The 22,310-nt window shown below is 50.3% G+C and overlaps 1 protein-coding gene across 5 annotated transcripts in view; it reads left to right on the top strand.

The window, feature by feature from the left end:
- The window catches only part of NTF3 (neurotrophin 3), a 65,842-nt gene extending 44,105 nt beyond the window's left edge, over window positions 1–21,737 (top strand). For 3 of the 5 annotated variants that reach the window (XM_033867164.2, XM_073789129.1, XM_073789128.1), the window contains exon 2: window positions 20,784–21,737. In XM_033867164.2, coding sequence (XP_033723055.1) covers window positions 20,784–21,563 — 780 coding nt within the window. In that variant the 3' untranslated portion in view covers window positions 21,564–21,737. The other 2 variants (XM_073789130.1, XM_073789127.1) reach the window with 2 other exon arrangements.
- Window positions 21,738–22,310: the final 573 nt, after the last annotated feature.

Below are 22,310 nucleotides of genomic sequence, written 5' to 3'. Positions count from 1 at the left end.
AACCGGAATTTAATGGGACTTCCCTGGTGGTCCAGTGGTTAAGACTCCGTGCTTCCACTGCAGGGGGCACGGGTTCAATCCCTGGTCTGGGAGCTAAGATCCCTTTTAGTAACGGCTAGAAGAAAACCGTGGGAGAGCCACAGAAGCTGAAGGAGGCGGGCCAGGAGGCTAAGGAAGGAAGAGCTGCAAGGCATCTACCTGATTTTCAAATGAGGGACCCAGGGCTCTTCTGGGAGGGTTGCTTCGGGAGGGCCCGGTGCTGGTGGTGAGGATGGATGGACGGAATTCTGCCCTTTTCGAGGGGGTGGAGGAAGGGGAAGTAACCAGTGCAGGTGCTTTTATACGAAGCTGGACTGGGACCAGCTAGTCGTCCTTAGGGGAGCACTATTTTCTTTTCCTTGTTTAGGGTTGGTAACATGCGAACATTACGGGCACACCTCGTTTTATCGGGCTTCGCTTTATCGCACTTCCCAGACATTGCCTTTTTTACATTTGAAGGTTTGTGGCAACCCGGCCTGGAGCAAGTCCATCGGTGCCATTTTTCTGTCCACGTTTGTTCATGTCTCTGTGTCACATGTGGGTAATTCTGGCAGTATTTCAGACTTCCTCATTATTATTTGTGATGGAGATCTGTGATCAGTGATGTTTGATTTGACGATTGCAAAAAGATTACAACTCGCTGAAGGCTCAGATGATGCTTAGCATTTTTTAGCAAGAAGGTATTTTCTAATTAAAGCATGTACATTTTTTTTAGACACAATGCTACTGCGTATTTCATGGGCTACAGTATAGTGTACACATAGATTTTATATGTACTGGGAAGGCAAAAGAATCATGTGACTTGCTTTATCATGGTATTTGCTTTATTGCAAGTGGTCTGGAACTGGACCCGCAGGGCAAGCAATCTCTGAGTTCTGTCTGTGTCTACTGAGGAAAGGAAACCTGCAGAGAGGGGCAGGTTGAAGACAGGATTGGGATGGAGGTCCTGATGGAAGGAGGCTTCTGAGTGAATGGGAGGCGGTGGGGCCAGCGTGTCACTGTAGATGCTATTGGAGAGACAATGTGACCAGGACAACCCAGACACTCAGAGGAAATTACGGCTGGACTCAGTGTGAGTGTGGAGTCCTGGTTGATCCAGGGCAGGCCTGCCGTGTAACCATTACCCCAACCAAATGATCAATAGCACCCCCTTTCACTTTCACAAGTTTACTGGTTAGGGTGATAAAGCATCTGGCCACTTCAGCTGTGTGCGTTCAAGGAGATGTGTGTACAGAGTGAGGAGTTCTTACCTGGGGGACCCTCTCTTTTTTTTTTCTCTGAAGTAGGAAGCAAGCTTTCTGTGCTCTGAGACTTCAGGAGATAAATGTGGTTTTGAGAGAGCTGTTGTGAGGAACAGAAGAAAGACCTGACATAGGAAGAATAGCAAAAAATTGATCTGCAGCAAGGGCTGAGACAAACTTGAGAACATAAATTTGCTTGGCACCAAACAGTGCCCATGCCGCCCTTCCCCGTCTCCACAGCCCGAGTATCAGCCAGAGAAATGGGTGCTTGATTGACCTGAGGCTGGGGAGGTGCAGGGCAGCTGTGACCAGGGTGGGGGTGGGTGGGGTAGAAGAAGGGCTGAAGCAAAGGACCGTGGGAACAACTCAGACCTACAGTCTCCTCTGCACAGGAAGATGTCTATTGCAGCATTATTTATGAGAATGGAGAATTGGAAATAATACATTTCCTACAAAGGGGGTGTAATCCAGTAAATTGCAGCACTTTCTGGGATGGAATATTAATTATGTAGCCATCAAAACTTTGTTTATGCACAATTTTAATATGATGGGAGAATGCTTAGATTATAAGATTAAGTAAGTCAGTCGAAGAAGGATGTGTATGCAACAATCTCAACTTTGTAATGCATAGAAAAACTTTGCACGTGTTTAGAAAAGGCTGGGTACTGTGGGAGTTGATAGATTTCTTTATGTATTTTTGTATTTTTAGAATGCTCTCCAATATGCTCTTATTACTTTTATAACACGGAAGAAGAATCTCTAGAGAAATTTATTTAAAATTCTTTAAACATAAAAAGGGTGTATGCAACCACGAGTTAATCCGTATTCTCTTGATCTCTTAGATGGGCAGCATCACCCAGATAGCATGGTGTTTGAGAAATGAGTTTTGGTGTCAGACACACCTGGGTTTGAACCCCAGCTCTAGTACAGCAGTGGTGTGATCTGAGGTGAGTTGTTTTCTCTGGGGCCCTCTTTCTTTATTTACGAAGTAGAGAGAATAACGCACTCCCGCAGTCTCTTCTGTACAATTCCAAAACCCACAAAGCTCTGAAAACCCAGAGTCCCTTCTTAAAGTTTCAGCAGATTTATTTGGCCGCAAAATATGACCTGCATTGGCATAATCTTTATCTCTCTTAAGTGAGTATTTATAATTTTGCAATAGAAATATTACCTTGTGTAATCACGGGAGCTGCTCCAGACCCATGCAGAGTGCTAGGTAATGTACAGTAATACACAGGGTTTCAGATAAGTGACTGTCGACTGTGGGACCTGCCTCAGAGGGTTGTTGCAGAATTAAATCTTAGCGAAGTTCCAGGCAGGAGCAAATGCTATCATCATGATTGATATCATCATTATTCTTGAGCCTTCGCTACGTACAGAATGCTTAATTTCTGCTTGCTTTCTCTTCCTTCCGTTCCTTTCCTTATTGGCATCTTTGAGAAGAAGACAGACGTGTCATTTTTTATGGGCACTTAGGTTGACATTGTTTAGGACACGGGAGTGGAAAAAATGGGAACTTCCAGCAGAAAATTCTCCTGCCTCTTTCCTTCTTCCCAGTTCCTAGTTTCCTGAAGAATAAGCCATAAGGAATAATGCGTGTTAACAGGGCACCCAGATAGTTGAAGAGCTCATCAAAGGATTAAGTCTTATTCTCTTGGTGAAGAATTTAATGGCAAAGCACATGTGTTCATTGTGGAATTGTGATACATTCACAGCATAGTCGCTCTACATTGAAAGATGTACTTTGCTTTAAGCTAAAACTAGTCTGATATATATATATTTTAATGGAAGAGTGGTTATTTACTGCTTTCCATAGGAAGTCACAGTAAGATTTTTTGTTGCAAACCCTCCTAGTATCTTTAAAACACAAATCAATTCACAGAAATGTGATTTGCACTCAACATTTTCAGAGGCATAAGTAGGGCATAAACTGAGGTCATTCCTTCCTGTTCTTGGATGAGTTTTGCTTCATAAATTCTGTCGGTGTGGCACTAGCCAACTGCGTTATTAACATCACCAAGGGGAATTAAAACATAAAATGTTATAGGATCAAAAGTTCCACATTCTGAATCAATGCCAGTATATTTCCAGACCCTTCAGTTTGACTACAATCTGCAGCCATCCCCTCCTCTCCACCATGTGACTCATCCACTTCAGGGTGGAGGTCATTGCCTGTTCCCACACATCGCTATGGCCCCATCAACGTCCCCATGGTGGAGCGTTTTGCCTTTACATAGAATCACAGAGCCTCAGGTCTGGAAAGAACTGTTTTGCAATCCTCTCTATTCAATCCAGTGAATCTGGCCATTTCGACGGCATGCCTGGAAACTCACCAGAGCCTTCTTTCTAGTAAACCAAAATAGATCTCCCTGAAGTAGACGGCTCAAACTCTGCAAATTGGTCCAGAGGCAGAAGAGCTGGTCTGTTGGCTAGAAATGCCGGCCTGTCCTAAGGTCTCCAACCCTTTTCCACTTCAGCTCATCAGGTCCTCGGTGGCCCTCCTACTGTGTGCCCAGCACAGTGTCAGGACACATTCCTGCACATTCTTGGGTTCCAACTTACCCTCTATGTTAATGCATTCATTAGCACCAAATTGCAGGGTTCCTTGCCAAAGCCCTTCAAGCCTAATTGGAGCTTCTGAAGTGAGATCCCCCAATTATATTAGTTCAGTTGTCTCATTAGTCTCATGCCCATCATCAAACACATTTTCCTTCACGATTGTTGTCATTTTCTTAAAGCAGGTATTGTTGAGAAAGATTGTTTTTAACACAGACTTTTGCTTAACCGGTTGTTTGATCTGCAGAATACAATAAATCTTCAGATGAAATAGAGCCAGGAATGGGGGAGGGGCGACGGGGGGAGGCTTAGAAAGAAGCAGGTGCAGAACCTGAGCCAAGGACGGGCCCCACCCGGCTCCCTGCACAGCCAGAGGTGGCCCACCTTTGGAAACGATCCACTTCGTATACATTGGCGCATCAAAGAGGCAGTGGGCCTAGAGAAAGGTGCAGTCTGCATTTTGTAGCTGTAGGGACTCTCCCAAGATTCACAGAGAGCTGGGGGATCTGTACGTCCTGGGCAGTCCCAGGCATATGGTCTGTCCTCTGGATTCTTCAGGGCTTTTTTTTGTGTGTGTGGTACGCGGGCCTCTCACTGTTGTGGCCTCTCCCGTTGCGGAGCACAGGCTCCGGACGCGCAGGCTCAGCAGCCATGGCTCACGGGCCCAGCCGCTCCGCGCCACCAGGGAAGCCCTTCAGGGCTTTGAGAATAGAGAGGTTATCTTTTAGGAAGAGTGCTGGATCAGGAGTCAGGAAGCACGGTTCTGGTCCTGGCTGTGACAGCTTTGAGCCCATCACTCACTTACGCTATGCCCTAAATTTCTCAGCTTTAAAATAGCAATACCCTCTCTTTATAATTTTCCTAACTTCATGTCCACTCAAAAAGCTAAAGACAGTAGGATGCAAGTTTTAAGTTGCAGTCCTTGGCATATAGTAGGTGCTTAGTGTAGCATCCTTCCTTCCTTGAAGAGATCAGGGGATTCTGCCATGTCCCCAGATGTTTTCTGCCCGCGCCCTGTGTCTGTGAAAGCTTCGAGCCTCTTGTTGGATGCTTTGCCCACTTCTCCTGGCTGTGTTTGTTAGATTAAAGGGTTGCCTCACTGCCTGTCTCAAGGTAGCCTCTGCTTGCTCTCCAGGACACCCATGGGGGCCTGGAGCCTTTAAGTACAATTGTGCTTTTGAGGAAGAGGAGCTCCACACAGTTCTCAGGCTCCCCGGTGCTTATTTGAGGTCATCTTCAGCCTTTCCAACTCAACCCCTCCAGAGGGGTGAAGACCCACCTTCTTCTGTCTTTTGGGAAATCCACCAGAACTAGTGTGAAGCCATGCATTGCATTTTTCAAGAGTCAAACTCAATCACCAAAAGATGCATCAGAGGGGCCGGGGGGTGTGGGGTAGAGGTCAGAGGAGGAGGTATGGAAGGTGTGCTCACATCCCCCCCAAAAAGCATTGGAAGTTGTGTTGGAAAAATCCTCAGCTTTTGTTTACCACGGTGGGTAGCCACAGGAGAGGGGGAGCTGGGTGGGAAAGGAAAACAATAGAGGGCTGTGTGCTTTGCTGCAGAAGCGCGCTCTCACCAAGTAACGTGGGTCAGCGCTGCTCAGTTGGCCCCAGAGCTTAAAGGAGGGTCTGGTGCAGCTGTCAGTGGTGGTGGGCAGGCTGGGGCCAAGGCAGGCCCCCTCCAGGCACTCGGAGGCAAAGCTGCAGGAATCCCCAGGTTCAGCGGGCTCCGACCTGCTGGAAACCCTCGCTACCTCTTGTTCTAGGGAGGCTTGTGGGGAGACCACAGAGGAGGTGACCAGGAAAGGGAGTGCTCACATCGCATGCAGAGAGTGACCGACATATGGAACATGTTATCCGGAAGGGTTACAGGCTGGAGGAGCTCCTAGACTTTTCCAGGGGTGGGATGGGGGAGGGGACAGCCTTCAGAAACCCAAGGAGGTTTCTAAACAAAAGGAATTTGAGAAGGGTTGGAGGAATAATGAGAAATGCAAACTTGACCCAGAGTTTCTCTTTCTATCTCCCGGGCTTCTCCCCAGCCTGTCCTTACATGTTTCCAATTCCTGGGGACCCGAGAGGGCCACTGGGGCCATGTGCCTCCCTCCTTACATGGGCAGAGCTGGCGGGGGGTGGGAACGGGGTCAGCAGGACCCCAGAGCCGTCTCCCACCCCACCCCCCTTGTCCCTGGGGACCAGAGAGAGAGCAGGGAGCCCAGAGCCTTGTCTCTGCCCCTCTGTGGGTAGGCAGACTGCAGACACTGCGAAGATCTTAGGATGATTTACCCGGATTCCCTCACTTTGTAGAAGAGCAAACTGATGCCTGGGAGGTAGAAACAAGGCTTGTCCGAGGTCCCGTGGAGACTGACTGGGAAAGCTGCAAGGCGCACCCAGCCTGCGCTCCTCCAACCCTAGGGCTGTCTCCCCTCCTCGGCATCCCTCTCCCAACACACTGCACACACGTGCACACAGATACACACACACAGATACACAGACACACGCACAGACACACACACTAAGACGCACTCAGACAGACGCACACACACACTCAGACATACACACTCACATACAGACACACACACACAGATAAACATGGACACACGCATAGACACACACTCAGACACAGACATACAGACCCAGACATACACACAGACACACAGACACACACACAGATAAACATGGACACACGCACAGACACACACACTAAGACGCAGACACACAGACATACACACACACTCAGACATACACAATCACATACAGACACACACACAGATAAACATGGACACACACAGACACACACACTAAGATGCAGACACACAGACATACACACACACACTCAGACATACACACATACAGACACACACACACAGATACACATAGATACAGACACACACACTAAGATGCAGACATACACACACGCACTCAGACATACACACATACACACACACACAGATAAACATGGACACACGCACAGACACACACACTAAGACGCAGACACACAGACATACACACACACACACTCAGACATACACACAGGCACACACACAGATACACATAGATACACGCACAGACACACACAGACACACACACTAAGATGCAGACACACAGACATACACATACACACTCAAACATACATACAGACACACACACACAGATACACATAGATACACGCACAGACACACACACTAAGATGCAGACATACACACACACACTCAGACATACACACATATAGACACACACACAGATACACATAGACACACGCACAGACACACACACTAAGACGCACTCAGACACACACATGCACTCAGACATACATACATACAGACACACACACACAGATAAACATGGACACACGCATAGACACACACTCAGACACAGACATACAGACACAGACATACACACACACAGACACACACAGTCATACACAGACATACATATACACACAGACACAGCTATATACACTTGCACACACAGACATACATACACACACAGACACAGAAATATACTCATTCACACACAGACATACACATTCACACACAGGCACATTCACAGATATTCACACACACACCACACACACAAATAAACACGTTATACTCTCACACACACACACTCAGACACAGACATACATGCACACGTACACACATACTCACACGGACACACACACAGGCACACTCATAGACATCCTCACACTCACACGCTCTGCTGGCCTGTTTCCCAGCAGCTCGTGTCCAGGTTGGAATTCCTCCTCCTTCTACTCTGCTCGGATGGCAGAGAGCCGTAGGCACTGCCCCGCCCACTCTGCGACACGGTCCCAGTGGCCGCAGGGGCGTGGCCTATTCTGTGTCACCACCAGGAAGCCCTCTTTGACCCTGAGTGCTCATACCCTCGTTCTTGTGTCCGTGTCCCTGGCTGCTAGGAAGAAAATGTCAGCTGGGGTGGGGTTAGCCAGCTCTGGCTGCTGGCGCGGTGGAGTGGCTCCTAACACGGATGGATCTAGATGCAGACACCCTCTGGGTGGCAGTCGTGGTGGTTTGGGGGGACAGTCTCTCCTCCCCCGTTTTTCCCTAGCCGTTTTTCCAAAAGCCACCATGCAGGGGCCTTGGACTCAGCTGAAACCCTGTTCAAGAAAGCCTTGTCAGGGCTTCCCTGGTGGTGCAGTGGTTGAGAGTCCGCCTGCTGATGTAGGGGACATGGGTTCGTGCCCTGTTCCGGGAGGATCTGAGCAGCTGAGCCCGTGAGCCATGGCCGCTGAGCCTGCGCGTCCGGAGCCTGTGCTCCGCAACGGGAGAGGCCACAGCAGTGAGAGGCCCGCGTACCGCAAAAAAAAAAAAAAAAAAAAAAGCCTTGTCTGCCTTCCTCCCTCCGTCCTCTCTTTCTCTCTGTGTCTCCCTCCCTCCCTCCTCCTCCCCACCCCCCACAATCACTTGCCCTGAGGTCCCCAGGAGCAGAGGTGGCTCTGTGTCGCCCCTTTGTAGTCAGACCCTCGGCTGCAGGCCCTCAGGTGCCTGACGGCTCGCCTCTTCCGTGGGGACGGTCCTATTCTTCGTGGTTCCCGAGGTCCATTTTAGACCATCCTCCGGGAATGTACTCAGACTCTTCGAGCAAACTTAGTGAGACGTCATCACTGGCACTAAAAGGTGACCCCTCTCATCCTCTGTACTTTTTCCAGCTCTGGGTGTTTGTCCATCTTTCACTGTGTAACAAGCTCCCCCAAACTTGGTGGCGTAAAAAAAAACCCACTGTTTTCTCATTTCTCATGACGCTGTGGCTCAGGGAATCGAGTCGAGCTGGGTGGGTCAGGTGGCCTTGACAGAGGTCCTTGGTGGTTTTCAGTTGACTGACGGGCTGGCATGGGTCACCCAGGCCAGTTCACCCGCAAGACGAGTGCCTTGGCAGCACTGGCTGGAAGGCCATGGTGAGGGGGGGCTCCAACATGGTGGCCTTGAATGTCAGTGCCTCCCATGGCAGCTCGGGGCCCCAAGAACAGGCAGAAGCCACACGGCCGCTTACAGCCTAGCTTTGGAAGTCGCATAATGTTACTTCCTCTATACTGCATTGATCAAAATGGGCACAGGCCACCCACCTACAAGAGAAGGGCACATGGACCCACCACTACGTGGGAGGCGTGTCAGAAATCAGCGTGTTTTAAACTAGCAACCTGCCTGTGCACAGTATCTGATCCCAGTGTATCTTCTGGCTACAGTCTCTTCCAGAGCAATGAACTTAGGCACTTTTGCCCTCTGATATAAAAGAGAGCCTCTACTGGTGCTTAAGCCTCCTCTCTCAGGCTTCCGGGGTGTCCCCCTGGGCCATGTTCTGTGACTGTCCTGCACCCCTCCCTCCTCCAGCTTCTCCTCCTGAGACAGCGTGCAGCCACGCCCACACTCATCACGCCAGTCGGCTGGAACGCAGAGAAGCTCTTCAGAAACGGCAAGGTTTTCAAAGACAAGGGAGAGCATTGGTCTTGAGTACGCTGGGGAAAGGGAAACCAAAGGGATGGGAAAGCCATCAGGTTGGAGGTGGAGTCATCCAGCGTGGTGGCAGGACCAGAGATGGAAGAGAAAAGGCATGACATTCCAAAGCTCTTGAGGAGTGCAGATGTCACTAGACAATGGTGCTGACGCCACACAAATATTTGTAAAAGGAAGGGAAGTGTTCTGCCTCATGGGCTACCGTTTGAGCCGAGTCAGGCTGCGAGGGCTCCAGCCCTCTCACAGCGTAGCGTTCCACATGCCGTGCCGGTCCTGATTCCGCTGCACCTCCCGGAGAAGCCCTTCTGCAACCTTGTGGGCAGGTTTCCCTCTGGGTGTCCTTATATTTATGGCTCTGCGTTGGTTCCAGATGGGCAGCACAGCTCTGCGCCTCTGGAGAGCCGGCTTCTGGTTCTGGCTGTTTCGTTAATTGATTGTTGCATTTGAGGCAGAGGTCACTTTCCTGCTGTAACCTTCCCATTGTCTGAGAATTCTAGGTGATGAGAATGCCAGTGCCTGGCTCTGTAGCTTCAAAAGGACACGGAAGGGCTTCCCTGGTGGTGCAGCGGTTGAGAGTCCGCCTGCCGATGCAGGGGACATGGGTTCGCGCCCCGTTCCAGGAGGATCCCACGTGCCGCGGAGCGGCTGGGCCTGTGAGCCATGGCCGCTGAGCCTGCGCGTCCGGAGCCTGTGCTCCGCAGCGGGAGAGGCCACGGTGGTGAGAGGCCCGCGTACCGCAAAAAAAAAAAAAAAAAAAATAGGACACAGAAAAGTAGGAAGGACCAGAAAACGAGACCAGTATTGAGGATCATCTGTCTGGTGAAGAAATGGCCCAGGGTTAGCAGAGGGTCATAGAAGCACAGGATATTAAAGCTGGGAAGAAGCTGTGAAAAACTGTTTAGTTCAAGAGTTCTTCACCGAGGATCTATGGGTCTCTGGGTGAGGCTTTGGGGAGCTGGTGAATTGCCTCGAATTTTTTTGCAAACTGTTTCCGATATGTGCACATGCGTTTTTTTAGGGGAAACTTTCTTTAGTTTTTATCACATTCTAAAAAGGGTCAAAAACGGCTGAGAACCACTTTAGTCCACCAGCATTATGTTATGTGATTCTTAACCAGGAGGGATAAGGGCTCCCCAGATGGTATTTGGAAAAGTGTGAGTGCCTTTTTTTGGTCGTCACCATGACTGGGGACATGATTGACATTTAGTAGGTTGGGGGCAGAGCTTCATGTGTGGGAGACAAAACTGAATAATGAAGAACTAACTCTCCTGCCCAAAATACCAGCATCAGCCCTATGGAGAAAGCCCGTTAGGAATTGAGACCCCAGGACGAGCAGTGATTCTCCCGTAGCCGCAAAACTGATCAGTGGCAGAGATGCTTTTCATTCATAAATCAAAGAGGGAGACGTGCCGAGAGTCCGCATTATTTTATTTCTCCTTGTCAATACGCTAAAAATCTATGAAAACCAAAGAATCAGAAATCTGTCTCGCCTTCAAAATTCCAACAAATTTCAAAAAGGAGCCCTGGGTTCTTGGTCTTCTTTACCATCCAATAAGGACAGAGGAAAGGAATGTGTGACATTTGGGGAAACTAAGGCATAGATAAGTGAGCCCGTCAGCCCCGTGTTGCATAGATATGCTTCTCAGCCACTGTGAATTGGCGATGCCCAGCCTTGGACGGGGAAATGTTCCCTTTGCACTTCAGAGCACCTGTCTTGGAGATCTCTTTCTCAGAACAAGGAAAGAAGCATTAACGTATCAATGTGGGGCTTGGTGCCTCGCTCCCTACAAGCAAGTCAGAGGTGCCTTCAGCTCTCTGGAACGAGTTGGGAGGTGGTCTGCAGTACTGGCTAAAAGTACAGCCTGGGGGCCACACAGGGGTCTGCATCCTGGCTCCACCTCTCAAATGGTGCGTGATCTCGGACAAAAGAACTTAATCCCTCTGAGCCTCAGTTTCCTGAGCTGACAAGTGGGCATGATAATCGCATCCATGAAGATTAATTGAGACAATCCATGTAAAGTCTGGAGAAGTCCTCAGCATATGGTGCGGCTCAGTAAATACTCGCTGTTATTACAAGCGGTTAGGATGACTGTGTCTGTGATGAATGACAGCTCTGGGTCCACAGTGTTGGTGCCAAAATTCAGAGGACAAACTCTGGGTTGGTTTCTCGTCTTGCCCAGCTGCCCAGAGCGAGAGTCGGTAGATGGTTTGGGATTGGACCATAATGTTTATGAAGTGTCTTCCACACACCTGGGTTCGGGTGGAAGATGGATTTTCTTCCTGTGTGTCCATTCCAGGCTCCCTTTGCAAGGGGGCGCAAAGAGGCTCAGGAAATCTCCCGTGCAGACGCCTCTCCTGCCTTGCTTTCCCGGTGTGGCAGGGGATTCAGGTGAAGGACGGTGGCTGGGTGAGCCGTGGAAGGAGGCTTTGGCCCTCCGAGTCCCCAGACAGCATGGTTTCCTGGAGAGGGTGTCCAGACCAAAGGCAGCCATGGACCATCTGCTAGTCCCTCATCCTTGTGGAAGGAGGCTGGCTGTGGGCTGGGGGAAGAGTGAGCGGGAGACACAGGCCCCATCGCCAAGCCTGGAGGAGAAAGGCTGCCACCTGCCCACATTCACCGTGGCCAAGTCCTCGTGGGGCCAAACCAGAGTGGTTTGGGTTGACCCCGCCTCGCTGCCGCTGCCCTGGAGGTGCAGTCCCAGGTCTGGGCGTTGCCAAGCCAGCTGTGGTCTTGGTTTGGAAGAGGCATCTGCAGAGTGAATGGGAGTCCTGATTTGGGATTTCCCTTCGCTCCCAGCTCTCAAGATAAAGCCAGCTTCCTTATTCTGCCATCTTGAGAGCCATCCTTGGCTGGGTGGACAAAGTAGATAATCGATCGTCCTCATCATTATTTATTATAATTATTGAAGATGGAAGGTCAGCAGCCTTCTGATACAGTTAACTTACAGCTGGGTAGCACTTTACGGGTAATACATATGCTTGACCCATCAACCCATCAACCCAACTCAGACACTAGGAGTACATCTAGGACAAGAAGTTTCACTTGCTTGGGGAGGTTATTCTCTGACGCTAAGAGTTGAACGCCAGCCATACCCGCAACTGTCTGTGTAATGGAAGCAGCCTTCCCTTGTGTGTTTCCACACTTGGAAAAATGGAGTTAACCCAGATGCAGAAAATGAAACCAACATCAAGACGTCTCAGAATATTAAATGCTATCATAATTTGGAAATAACTCGACCGTAACCCATCCTCATTTGGGGAGGCTACAGTGTGTGTGAGGGGTGTGTGTGTGTGCACGCACGCACACACAAGCCCACCACAAACCCATACACGTACATCTTCAAGCACAGTGGTGAATGAGCGTCGGTGCCCAGAACAAAGAAAACGGAATTTACTAGATAAACACAGTTATGGCCAGTAGCTGGATTGACTCAGATTCTCTCTGCAGATCCTTCCTTGTCTACCCTCTGGCCATGAAATGAGAGTTGATAGCATGTAAAGGATAAAGTAAATCTGGGTTTCCTGGGGCTTGTGTCGTCATACCAAGCTCCTTTCAGATCTCTCTGCCAAGATGGGGCCAAGCCAGAGGGTTCCCTGGCCTGGGGAGTAACTGCGCTACCTTCTTCTGGGAGCTGTGGTGCACGTTGTTTTGACATGTGCCGTACCTTCTGTCTCTCACTACCTTAGGGCCCGATGAGTGGATGCTTTGAACAATGTAAAATTCCTCTTCCAACAGCTGTGAAAAAGAAACTCCCAGCTTTTTACTTCCAGCTCACGGTGTTTAGCTTGCTTTGGGGAGACCGGCTCCTTGTCATTTCAGGGGTCTCTTGTCTTCATTTTCTGGCCTCCAAGAGGAACCAGTTTCAGCAGCTCCTTTCTGAGGGAGGTGAGTCACCCTTCTGAGGTCTCTATGTCATTGTGTTTCATCCTAGAACACACCTTCCTTGTTGATAGGTTGTCTTGTTTCCACTGGGAAGCCAGCATCCCCTGAAAACCGAGGACCTTGTCCTATTTCAGATCTTGGGCCAAGCGGTCTGTGTCAGTCGGTTTCAGACCCCTGAGTTAAGTAAGTTTCACTAAGAGGAACTATGCAGAATGAGGGGCTTTCAGAGAACAGGGAAGGAATCCATCTCCCTGCCTCTGCTGTCACCTGTATGGACTCTATGTGATGCAGACCTGCCCAGGGATCAGGGATCTCAGATGAGGTCTCACCAAGTACAGCAGCGAGGTGATGCTTTTTGGTTGGGGGGGAATTGAGACCATGCTCGCCGGCATCTTTGATGACAGTCGTTGACTAGTTCTCTGATCTCAGCTCGATTTCTTACCCTCTCTAAAGCTCAATGTATGTGTCCTTGTTCTGCCTAAGACAGGGAAGAGTGGCCACCCTCAGAGGTGCAATGAGAGTGAGTGAGGTGTGTTTGAGGGATGCATGCAGGGCCGTCGGGGGAAGGGCGCCACGAACACCCACACAGCCCAGTTCTGGTGAGTTCATTTCTAATCCGCTCCTTCCAGACACCCCAAGTCGCTCCTTCCCTCCATCCTTTCACAAGCGTTTCCCTCCCTTGTTGGTTTTGGATCCACCAGTGAGTTAAGCTACGTGTTTCCAGTCTAATCTCACCCTGCTTCTTCCAGGCTGCCCGCCCACACGGGGGCTGGGGAGTAATTGGTTTGTCCTCATCGGTGTTTGTAGCGCCTTCCCTTCAAGCGTCATCTGTGCGTTTCAATTAACCTGCCACTTTTTCCTCTCTCCTGCTTCCGGATCATTATTAAAGAGATTAACCAAAACCAGAGCAGTCCCCAGCGGCGGCTCCACCGGGACCTGTCTCTCCCAGCCCCCAGCCTTGTCAGGGGTCAGAACATCTTCATGTGGCCCCAACGGACTCATTTTGAGGCCTCAGGACCCATATTGAGAACAAAGCCAATTTGAATTAATTTTGCAATTAAGACAGGAGAACAAGCCTGGCCAGTCCTTTTATATGGCCTTGGTTTAACGTTTCCACCGCTTTCCTCTCCTTTTGGTCATTCTGCTTTAAATCCTTTGCCTCCCCACCTCTCACTCTTTCCATTCCCTGAACAAGATATTAGGGTTATCTGGCAGGATGTGGTCTTTGGACATCTTAGCATTCATCAGAGACCAGGTCATCGCTGCAGAAATTCTCCAAAGAATTAGGTCCTTATGGCTACAACTGGCCAGTGTCCTCGAGTGCACTTGCCCCCGGCGGATGTGGCTGCCCTGGACATAATGAAATCTCTAGAATTTGCATATTCAACACTTGGCAAATTAAAAAGTGCTTCCACCTTTGCTCTCACACCTCCTCCCCTAGGAAAGCTAGAACAGAGCCTTTACGCCCTCTGTGCTATTCACCCCATTCTCCAGCGCTGGGGCCAAACCCAGGGTCTGAGGTGGTACATTCTGTGCTCTGTATGAAGCAACGCGTGGGACAGGCACCTGCAGGGGCCTGACCTTGGAGGGCATCAGGCCCAGGAAGGACGGGAGGAAACGGAATTGTGTTTCCTTTCATGGGGGATCTGAGAGGAGGAAACAGGAGTGGTGACCTCAAGCCCCTGGAAACTGCTGAGAGGTGCCTAGAGGCTTCTTGGGGAGATGCTCAGCCGGCCGGCTTCAGCTGTCCCGGCTCCAGGCTTAGAACCTGAGTTTCCTCTGGACGGTGTGAGAGCCGGGACAGAGAGACAGCACAGGACATCTGCTCCAGAGGCAGACGGCCATCCAGTCTGGGCTCTGCTGCTTGTTAGCTAATTATTAAACCTCCCCATGCCTTGGTTTCCTCATCTGAAATGGGAAATGTAACTACCTACCTTCGAGGTGTTGTTACCAAGATGAAAGACGCAATGTATGTCATTTCCCGGCAAGAACATTTTTGTGCTTGGCGACCCCACTCTGCCCAGGCTACAAAATTCACTCGGTACACGTGCAAGAAGAAAGGGCTGGGGGTTCGTGGCCAGGCGGTGGCTCACACGTGCCAGGGAGCTAGTCCTAGAGAGGTGACTTGTGGAACTCAGCGGTGACGGCCCCCGTCTCCTGCGTGCGGCAGGACAGACCCTGGTTGCTGTGGCCTCAGACCCTGTACCACCGTCCTCACCAGCTTCTCTTCCATTTCAGCTGTTCCTCCCAGACCCCAAACCCTCTGTGTGGATTGTACACTGAGCCAAAAAGGAGGAATCAGAAATTGCTCTCTTTTGAGTATTTTGAGGGATGGTGAAACCTTGTAGGAATGTTGCTCCAGGGACTGGGAAAGCACCATATGTGGGAAAGCATTTCTAAGCGAGCAAAGTAGCATCTGCAAGCTGGTCAGGATCTTGGACAACTCTGAGCGGGGAAAGCGGGCACTGGGGAGAGTGCAGGACGGGGTCCAACGGAGGTCTTTAACAGGTCTTTTTCCAATTATAGCCGAGAAGAGCCTGGGGACCCTGGCCTGCTTCAGAGCCAGGCCTGTATTTTCTTTGGGAGAAGAGGCAGAGTTGATTGGCTTCCAAACCAGGCTTGGCAGAAACCCAGACAGAATCCGAGGCCAGGAAGCTGAGTCTCGGTAGGTCTTGCTTGTAGTAGGTGCTCATTCAGTAAACGGACCTGGAGACTCGACAACAGCGCAGCCCTGTGCCGGACGTCAGAGATGGGGGGATGAGAAAGACGTGGCCTGGTCATGCGGGAGGAGCCATTCAGACAATGCTAACTCAGTAGGGTCGTTGCTTAAACGGGGGTCTCTATAAACTGCAGTCACCACCGGCGAAGGAGCATAGAAGTCTCTCGAAATTGAAACATTCACTGATGCGCCTTCCTGGTACTGCCTTTCCTCTTCCACACCCCACTCCAGGGAACCAGTCCTCTGCTACCTGGTGTGTGTGCACGGAGGGCAGGTGTGCAGTGTCTTCTGCTGCCACAGATAACTGAGGTTCATGTTCATCTAACCTGTCCAGTGGATCACAATGTGCCAGGCACGGTGCTAAGTGCTTTCATAATGATATGACTTCTCACCCCTGACAATGACCTTGATTTTGCACCGGCCATGCGATCTCCGTTACATTTAATCACCGAGGGTCCCCTGTCGCTCTCTGTGTCATGTAGCAGTCAGACCTCACAGCTCGCTTTACACTGCTCCGGGTCTCAGTGCCCTTAGTGGTAAAAATGAGGTGGTTCCCTATGGCCCCTTCCAACTTCAACATCTGCGTTTGGGCGAATTTTATTAGCGACATTCTTGGGCTTGCTCTGAAAACCAGAAAGCAGATTATCAAAGTGGAGTCCGCAGGAAGCCTGCTGGGTTTTATCGCAGCCTTGCAGATATCTAGAAACTCTTACCAGCCAGCAGATGATTTACTCCCAGGACTTATTCCAAAGTATCATGACGAGTTTTTGGACTTGATGGTAAGCAACCATCCAGATCCAGAAATGAGTAGGACCCAGGCTAAGGGGCATTTGGGAATTTTTTTTTTTTCTTTTGCGATACGCGGACCTCTCACTGTTGTGGCCTCTCCCGTTGCGGAGCACAGGCTCCGGACGCACAGGCTCAGCGGCCATGGCTCATGGGCCCAGCCGCTCCGCAGCACGTGGGATCTTCCCGGACCGGGGCACGAACCCGCGTCCCCCGCATCGGCAGGCGGACTCCCAACCACCGCGCCACCAGGGAAGCCCTGGGAATTTTGATATACTTCATTTTGTTCATTCGTCCCACCGCACCACCAGCAGTGCTGGCCGGATGCCTCTGTGCTGAACTTGCGTGCTTGGGACCCGAGGGGTTACTGGGGTTTGCCTTGGGGCTCCCACAGGTAGATGGGAGGGTAGGAACAGTCCAACCTCTACACTTCTCTGTAGAGAATTGAAAAGCAATAATAAATCAACTACAAGTCAGTCTGCTTTGTACGATCTGATCACTGTGCTTTGGCGATTCTTTGCAATATCAGTGATGAAGCCTTCCTCTCTGACAATCCTGACCTCTGCCCCAACCCTACCCAGGGGAGCAAGGAAGGCGGTCTCAGGAGCCTTTCTCATTGTCCACAACCCCGGGCCCTCCCTGCCGGGTTGCACTAAAGTCACAGCTCCCGTCCATGGCCCTGCACGCTGCACCCTTCCTCGCAGCGCCCTGTGGGCTTTGCACATCCCGTTTGACCAATGATAACTTTCCACCCTTACTTTCAAACAATTTCACCAGGACGAACTGTCTTCGTTCCTGCTAGCCGGGGCATCACACAGAGTCTGGCGCTCAGAGAGGGGACCTCAAACTCAAGCTGTAACGCTCTGTGGTTACCATCTTGAAATTCGGAAGAATTTTATTTTTGACTGTGGGTTTTCTAAGTGAGGTCCCATAGGACCATGGAGCAGGCACCTGGGGGCTCTGAGCATTGCCTCAAACGTGGTCACGCCTCCTGCCGCCATCCCGCCTGTGAGAAATGTTTGCCCTGGGCCCTGCAGACTAGGAAGCCAGTTCTGTGCGTGGAGGGTAGGCATTCCAGCCACCCTCGGTCCATCTCTGACTCCCTGCACCCACTTTGTGTTCACTGTGGTGTGGACTCAGAGGAGAGGCAGACACAGACAGGAAGGAAGGGGCTCCTGGCCTTGGGGGAGAGAATCTAGGGAGTAAACCACGTCATGCCATGAGGGCCGTGACACCTGCCAGCGTGCCACGGAGATGCAGAGGAGGCCGGGCTGCCGCTCTCAGGGGAGCATCGTGGAAACATTAGCTTCCGAACCAGGCACTGAAGAATGAGCAAAATTTCAGCAGGAGAGGAGGCTATGACAGTGTGCAAGGTGAAGGGTCACATGGTCCTTAAAGCTTATTCAAGCGGTTCGCCAACAGTGAACAGGGCTTAAGGGTGGGGCGTGGGAGCCCGATCATGATGTGATGAAAAGGAATGCTGGACCCGGAGTGCAGAGCCCCCCTCTCTGCCCTTGTGTGCCTCTCCTCTTCTTTAAACTGCAGTTTGGGTTTTCCTCATCTATAAAATGAAGGACTTGGATTAAATACCCTTCTCCTTCTTCCGTCCTTTGGTTCCATATACAGGCCACCTCCCATATAGCAGCTCAATCCATCAACGTTCTCCCTACCGACTCACCCTTGCAATGACCTTACTAATCTAGGTGTGACTCTTACTGGACCTGGGACCTCCCTCCACTCACCACACTTGATTGATCTCCCTGTGAGCAGGTAGCCTGCTTATTCTTAGTTGATAGTGGCTGGGCTTTTGGGGGGTTTCATAAATTGTTTTCCAATAGCCTCTCCATCCCAAATTATTTTATTGCAGCTGTACTCTATTTTGGAAGGGAGAAGGGGGTGTAATTCTAGTTGCATGTACACCACACTTTTTGTGTTCATGGTTGATTTTGTTGGGCCTGCAAGATTGAAGGGAATGTCACTCTTACGCAGAGTTGGGGGGGGGAGATCAGTTATCCTGTGGGAACCTTTTTCCCAGGATAATACAATTCCTGGAGGCAATCTCTAGAGGTGGGCAGCACGGCTAGAATCTTTCTCTCAGCCCTGACCTTGAAGGAGTCAGTTGTCCAGAGAGTAGTTCCCATGCAAGGAAGACGGTCCCCTTATCAGAGAGACAGGCTGGGCGCCAGGAGGAGGAAGTTGGAATAAAGTGACAGCAGTGCTGTTGGCCTTTGGGGACAAGAGCGCAGTTCTTCCACCGAGATGGGGAAAGGGATGCCTCTGAGTCCCGGGAGCGAGTTAGCTCGGGCAGGCTCAGACACGGGTACTTGGTAAGCAGGGCTGACTTTCTATGTCTTGTGCCACATTTGTTTATTTCCCTTTTCTTCTCCCCCTGGGTTTCTCGAAATACCAAAGGTGAACCAAGGGAAGGATTTTATTTTCCATGCTTAGAGCTTTAAAGAGGGAACGAGAAAGGCCTGGGGACCGTAAGGTGGCTTCAGTGGTGGTTACAGAATGAGCACCTCGAGGCGAGTGGTGGGAAGCAGGGAGCACAGGAGGGGTCACTAGTGCAGCCAGCCCTCCCCACCGGAAAAATCTCCGTCCCGTGCCAACCCTCGGAAAATCAGGGCTGTGCTCTAGTGAGGGAGAGGCCAGCAATGAAGGTATGTCAGGACCAGCCCTCTAATTCCCCAAGGACTCAGCAGAAACCCCAGGTCGAGGCTCTACTATGGCAACAGAATGAGAGCGTTGATAGGTGAAGATGCCATTGAAACAAGGAGACAGCAGAGTTAGAAACAGAACCATTAAAAGGAACGTTTCATAGTGGAAACTTAAAAAGTCAAACATGAAAAATTAACAGGGAATCTTGCACTTCAGGGCAAGTGTAGCCCATTGCTTTGAGCTGTGTCTCCATCTTCTACAGGTGGTGCTTTGGGGACCCTGCTGTCTTGTGAAGAGGGTCCCTGGGGATCAGGTGGGCATCTTGGCGAGCGTGTCCATTGGAGAGGTCGGCAGAGCACCTGACACTCAGGCCCTCTTACAGCACAGGTCGCAGCCCACATGGTCATTTACAAGGGCAAGAGAACGGCTCTGCCAGGCTGGCCAAGAACGAGCCACCTTTGATGCTATGGATATAGAAGCAACTGGCCCAACCCCCAGCCTTGGGGTATCTGTTCCTTTGAGAGATCTCAGGGGCTGCAGTGGAGGGGGCAAGAGAGCTATGATTCTCGAGGCAATTGCAAAGCTACCGCCGCTGATATTTTTTTAATTAAAAATGTATGTGCGTATTTATAATTTTCAGGTTCCATTTCTTCGCATTTTGCCGAGGTGGAGCGGGATGTGATCTTTTCAGGCTTAAGGGACCTTTAAAGGAGTGGCTGGAGACGTCCCTGGCGGTCCAGTTGTTAAGACTCCACGCTTCCACTGCAGGGGACACAGGTTCCATCTCTGCTTGGGGAGCTAGGATTCCACATGCTGCATGGCACAGTCAAGAAAAGAAATTGAATAAGTAAATAAAATAAAGAAGTGGCAGGACGTCATCTACACACAGCAGAAGGGCTGCAGATGGTAGACGTCAGGTGCAAAGGTGACAGGTGCTATCTGTCCAGGAAAGAGATGGAGGTTGAAAGCCTGGAGTCAAGCACACCTGCCTCTTGGCGACCTGGGTCTTCGGGAAAGACCTGACTCTTCTAGGCTGTAGTCCTTCCATTGATGTTCTTGGTTTCCTTGTGAAAAAGATGATCTTGCCCTCTCTCTCTTACACACACAGACACAGACACGCACACACACACACACACACATACACACCCCTCTTTCCCTCTCACACAGCCACGATGCTGGAGGAAAGATTGTAGTGGTGAAGGCACTTGGACATCTAGGAGAGAAAGGAGGGCTCGTAAAAGGCAGTATTTCCCAGGGGAAGGGGAGAGAAATAGACAGCCTCTGTATCTGGCCAGTACAGGGGCGTTTTGATGCTCCCCTAGGATGGTGGTACCCTGCTGTCTCTCTTGCCTCACAGGGATCCTCAGCCTCTGGTTCAGGATGACAAAGACCCAGCGGCCACCACCTCCTGTTAACACCTATGTTTCCTTTTCAGATCTTACAGGTGAACAAGGTGATGTCCATCTTGTTTTATGTGATATTTCTCGCTTATCTCCGTGGCATCCAAGGTAACAGCATGGATCAAAGGAGTTTGCCGGAAGACTCGCTCAATTCCCTGATTATTAAGCTGATCCAGGCAGATATTTTAAAAAACAAGCTCTCCAAGCAGATGGTGGACGTTAAGGAAAACTACCAGAGCACGCTGCCCAAAGCAGAGGCCCCCCGGGAGCCTGCCAAGTCGGAATTCCAGCCCATGACGGCCATGGGCCCCGAACTGCTGCGGCATCAGAGACGCTACAACTCCCCCCGGGTCCTGCTGAGTGACAGCACCCCCTTGGAGCCCCCTCCCCTGTACCTCATGGAGGATTACGTGGGCAACCCCGTGGCGACCAACAGAACGGCGCGGAGGAAGAGGTACGCGGAACACAAGAGTCACCGAGGGGAGTACTCCGTGTGTGACAGCGAGAGCTTGTGGGTGACCGACAAGTCATCGGCCATCGACATTCGGGGACACCAGGTCACGGTGCTGGGGGAGATCAAAACCGGCAACTCTCCCGTCAAACAATATTTTTATGAGACGAGATGTAAAGAGGCCAGGCCTGTCAAGAACGGTTGCAGAGGCATTGACGACAAACACTGGAACTCTCAGTGCAAAACCTCCCAAACCTACGTCCGGGCACTGACGTCAGAAAACAACAAGCTGGTCGGCTGGCGGTGGATACGGATAGACACATCCTGTGTGTGTGCCTTGTCGAGAAAGATCGGAAGAACATAAATTGGCATCTCTCCCCATATATAAATTATTACTTTAAATTATACAATATGCACGTAGCATATAAATGTTTATATTGTTTTTATATATTATAAGTTGACCTTTATTTATTAAACTTCAGCAACCCTACAGTATATAAGCTTTTTTTCTCAATAAAATCCGTGTGCTTGCCTTCCCTCAGGCCTCTCCCATCTGTTAAACCTGATCCTTGTAAGTTGGCTCTTGTAAAATCTGTGTACACCAGTATTTTGCATTCAGTATTGTCAAGGCCATGACTGTCGTTTTAGTAAACTTGTTAAAATCGGCTGATGTCAGAGTTGTGTGTAGACACAGTTATATCTCCCCTTCCCGGATGCCTCACGGTTGGTTCATTACCTAAAAGAACTGTTACCGCCTCCGTTGCAGTGATGCTGGGCAGCTTGGAGCCGCACCCTTCATTCTGACCAACAAGCTCACTGCCCAGAACCTACTTGCCTTTCTCTGCTGTCAGTTTTGCCAATTAGAGTTACAATGTTACAGTCCTGAAACAATAACAATGAACCTGGCAATTTTCGTTTGGGAAGTTTCTTTTCAGCACATTTGTTGTTTGGGGATTTGAGATTGTTAAGGGTTGAATTTTTTTTTTTTTTTTTGGCTTCGGTTTTTGTTTTGTTTTTTGTAAGTGGTTTTCTGAGGCACATAGGAAACATTTTTTAACTATTTGTAACAGAAATAATTGTATGGGGGCTTCCCTGGTGGCGCAGTGGTTGA

Source organism: Tursiops truncatus, chromosome 11 (assembly GCF_011762595.2).
Source record: "Tursiops truncatus isolate mTurTru1 chromosome 11, mTurTru1.mat.Y, whole genome shotgun sequence".
In the NCBI taxonomy this organism is placed as follows: Eukaryota; Metazoa; Chordata; class Mammalia; order Artiodactyla; family Delphinidae; genus Tursiops; species Tursiops truncatus.
The sequence above is the reverse complement of the archived record's forward strand: the minus strand, read 5'-3'. Positions and strand labels throughout refer to the sequence as shown.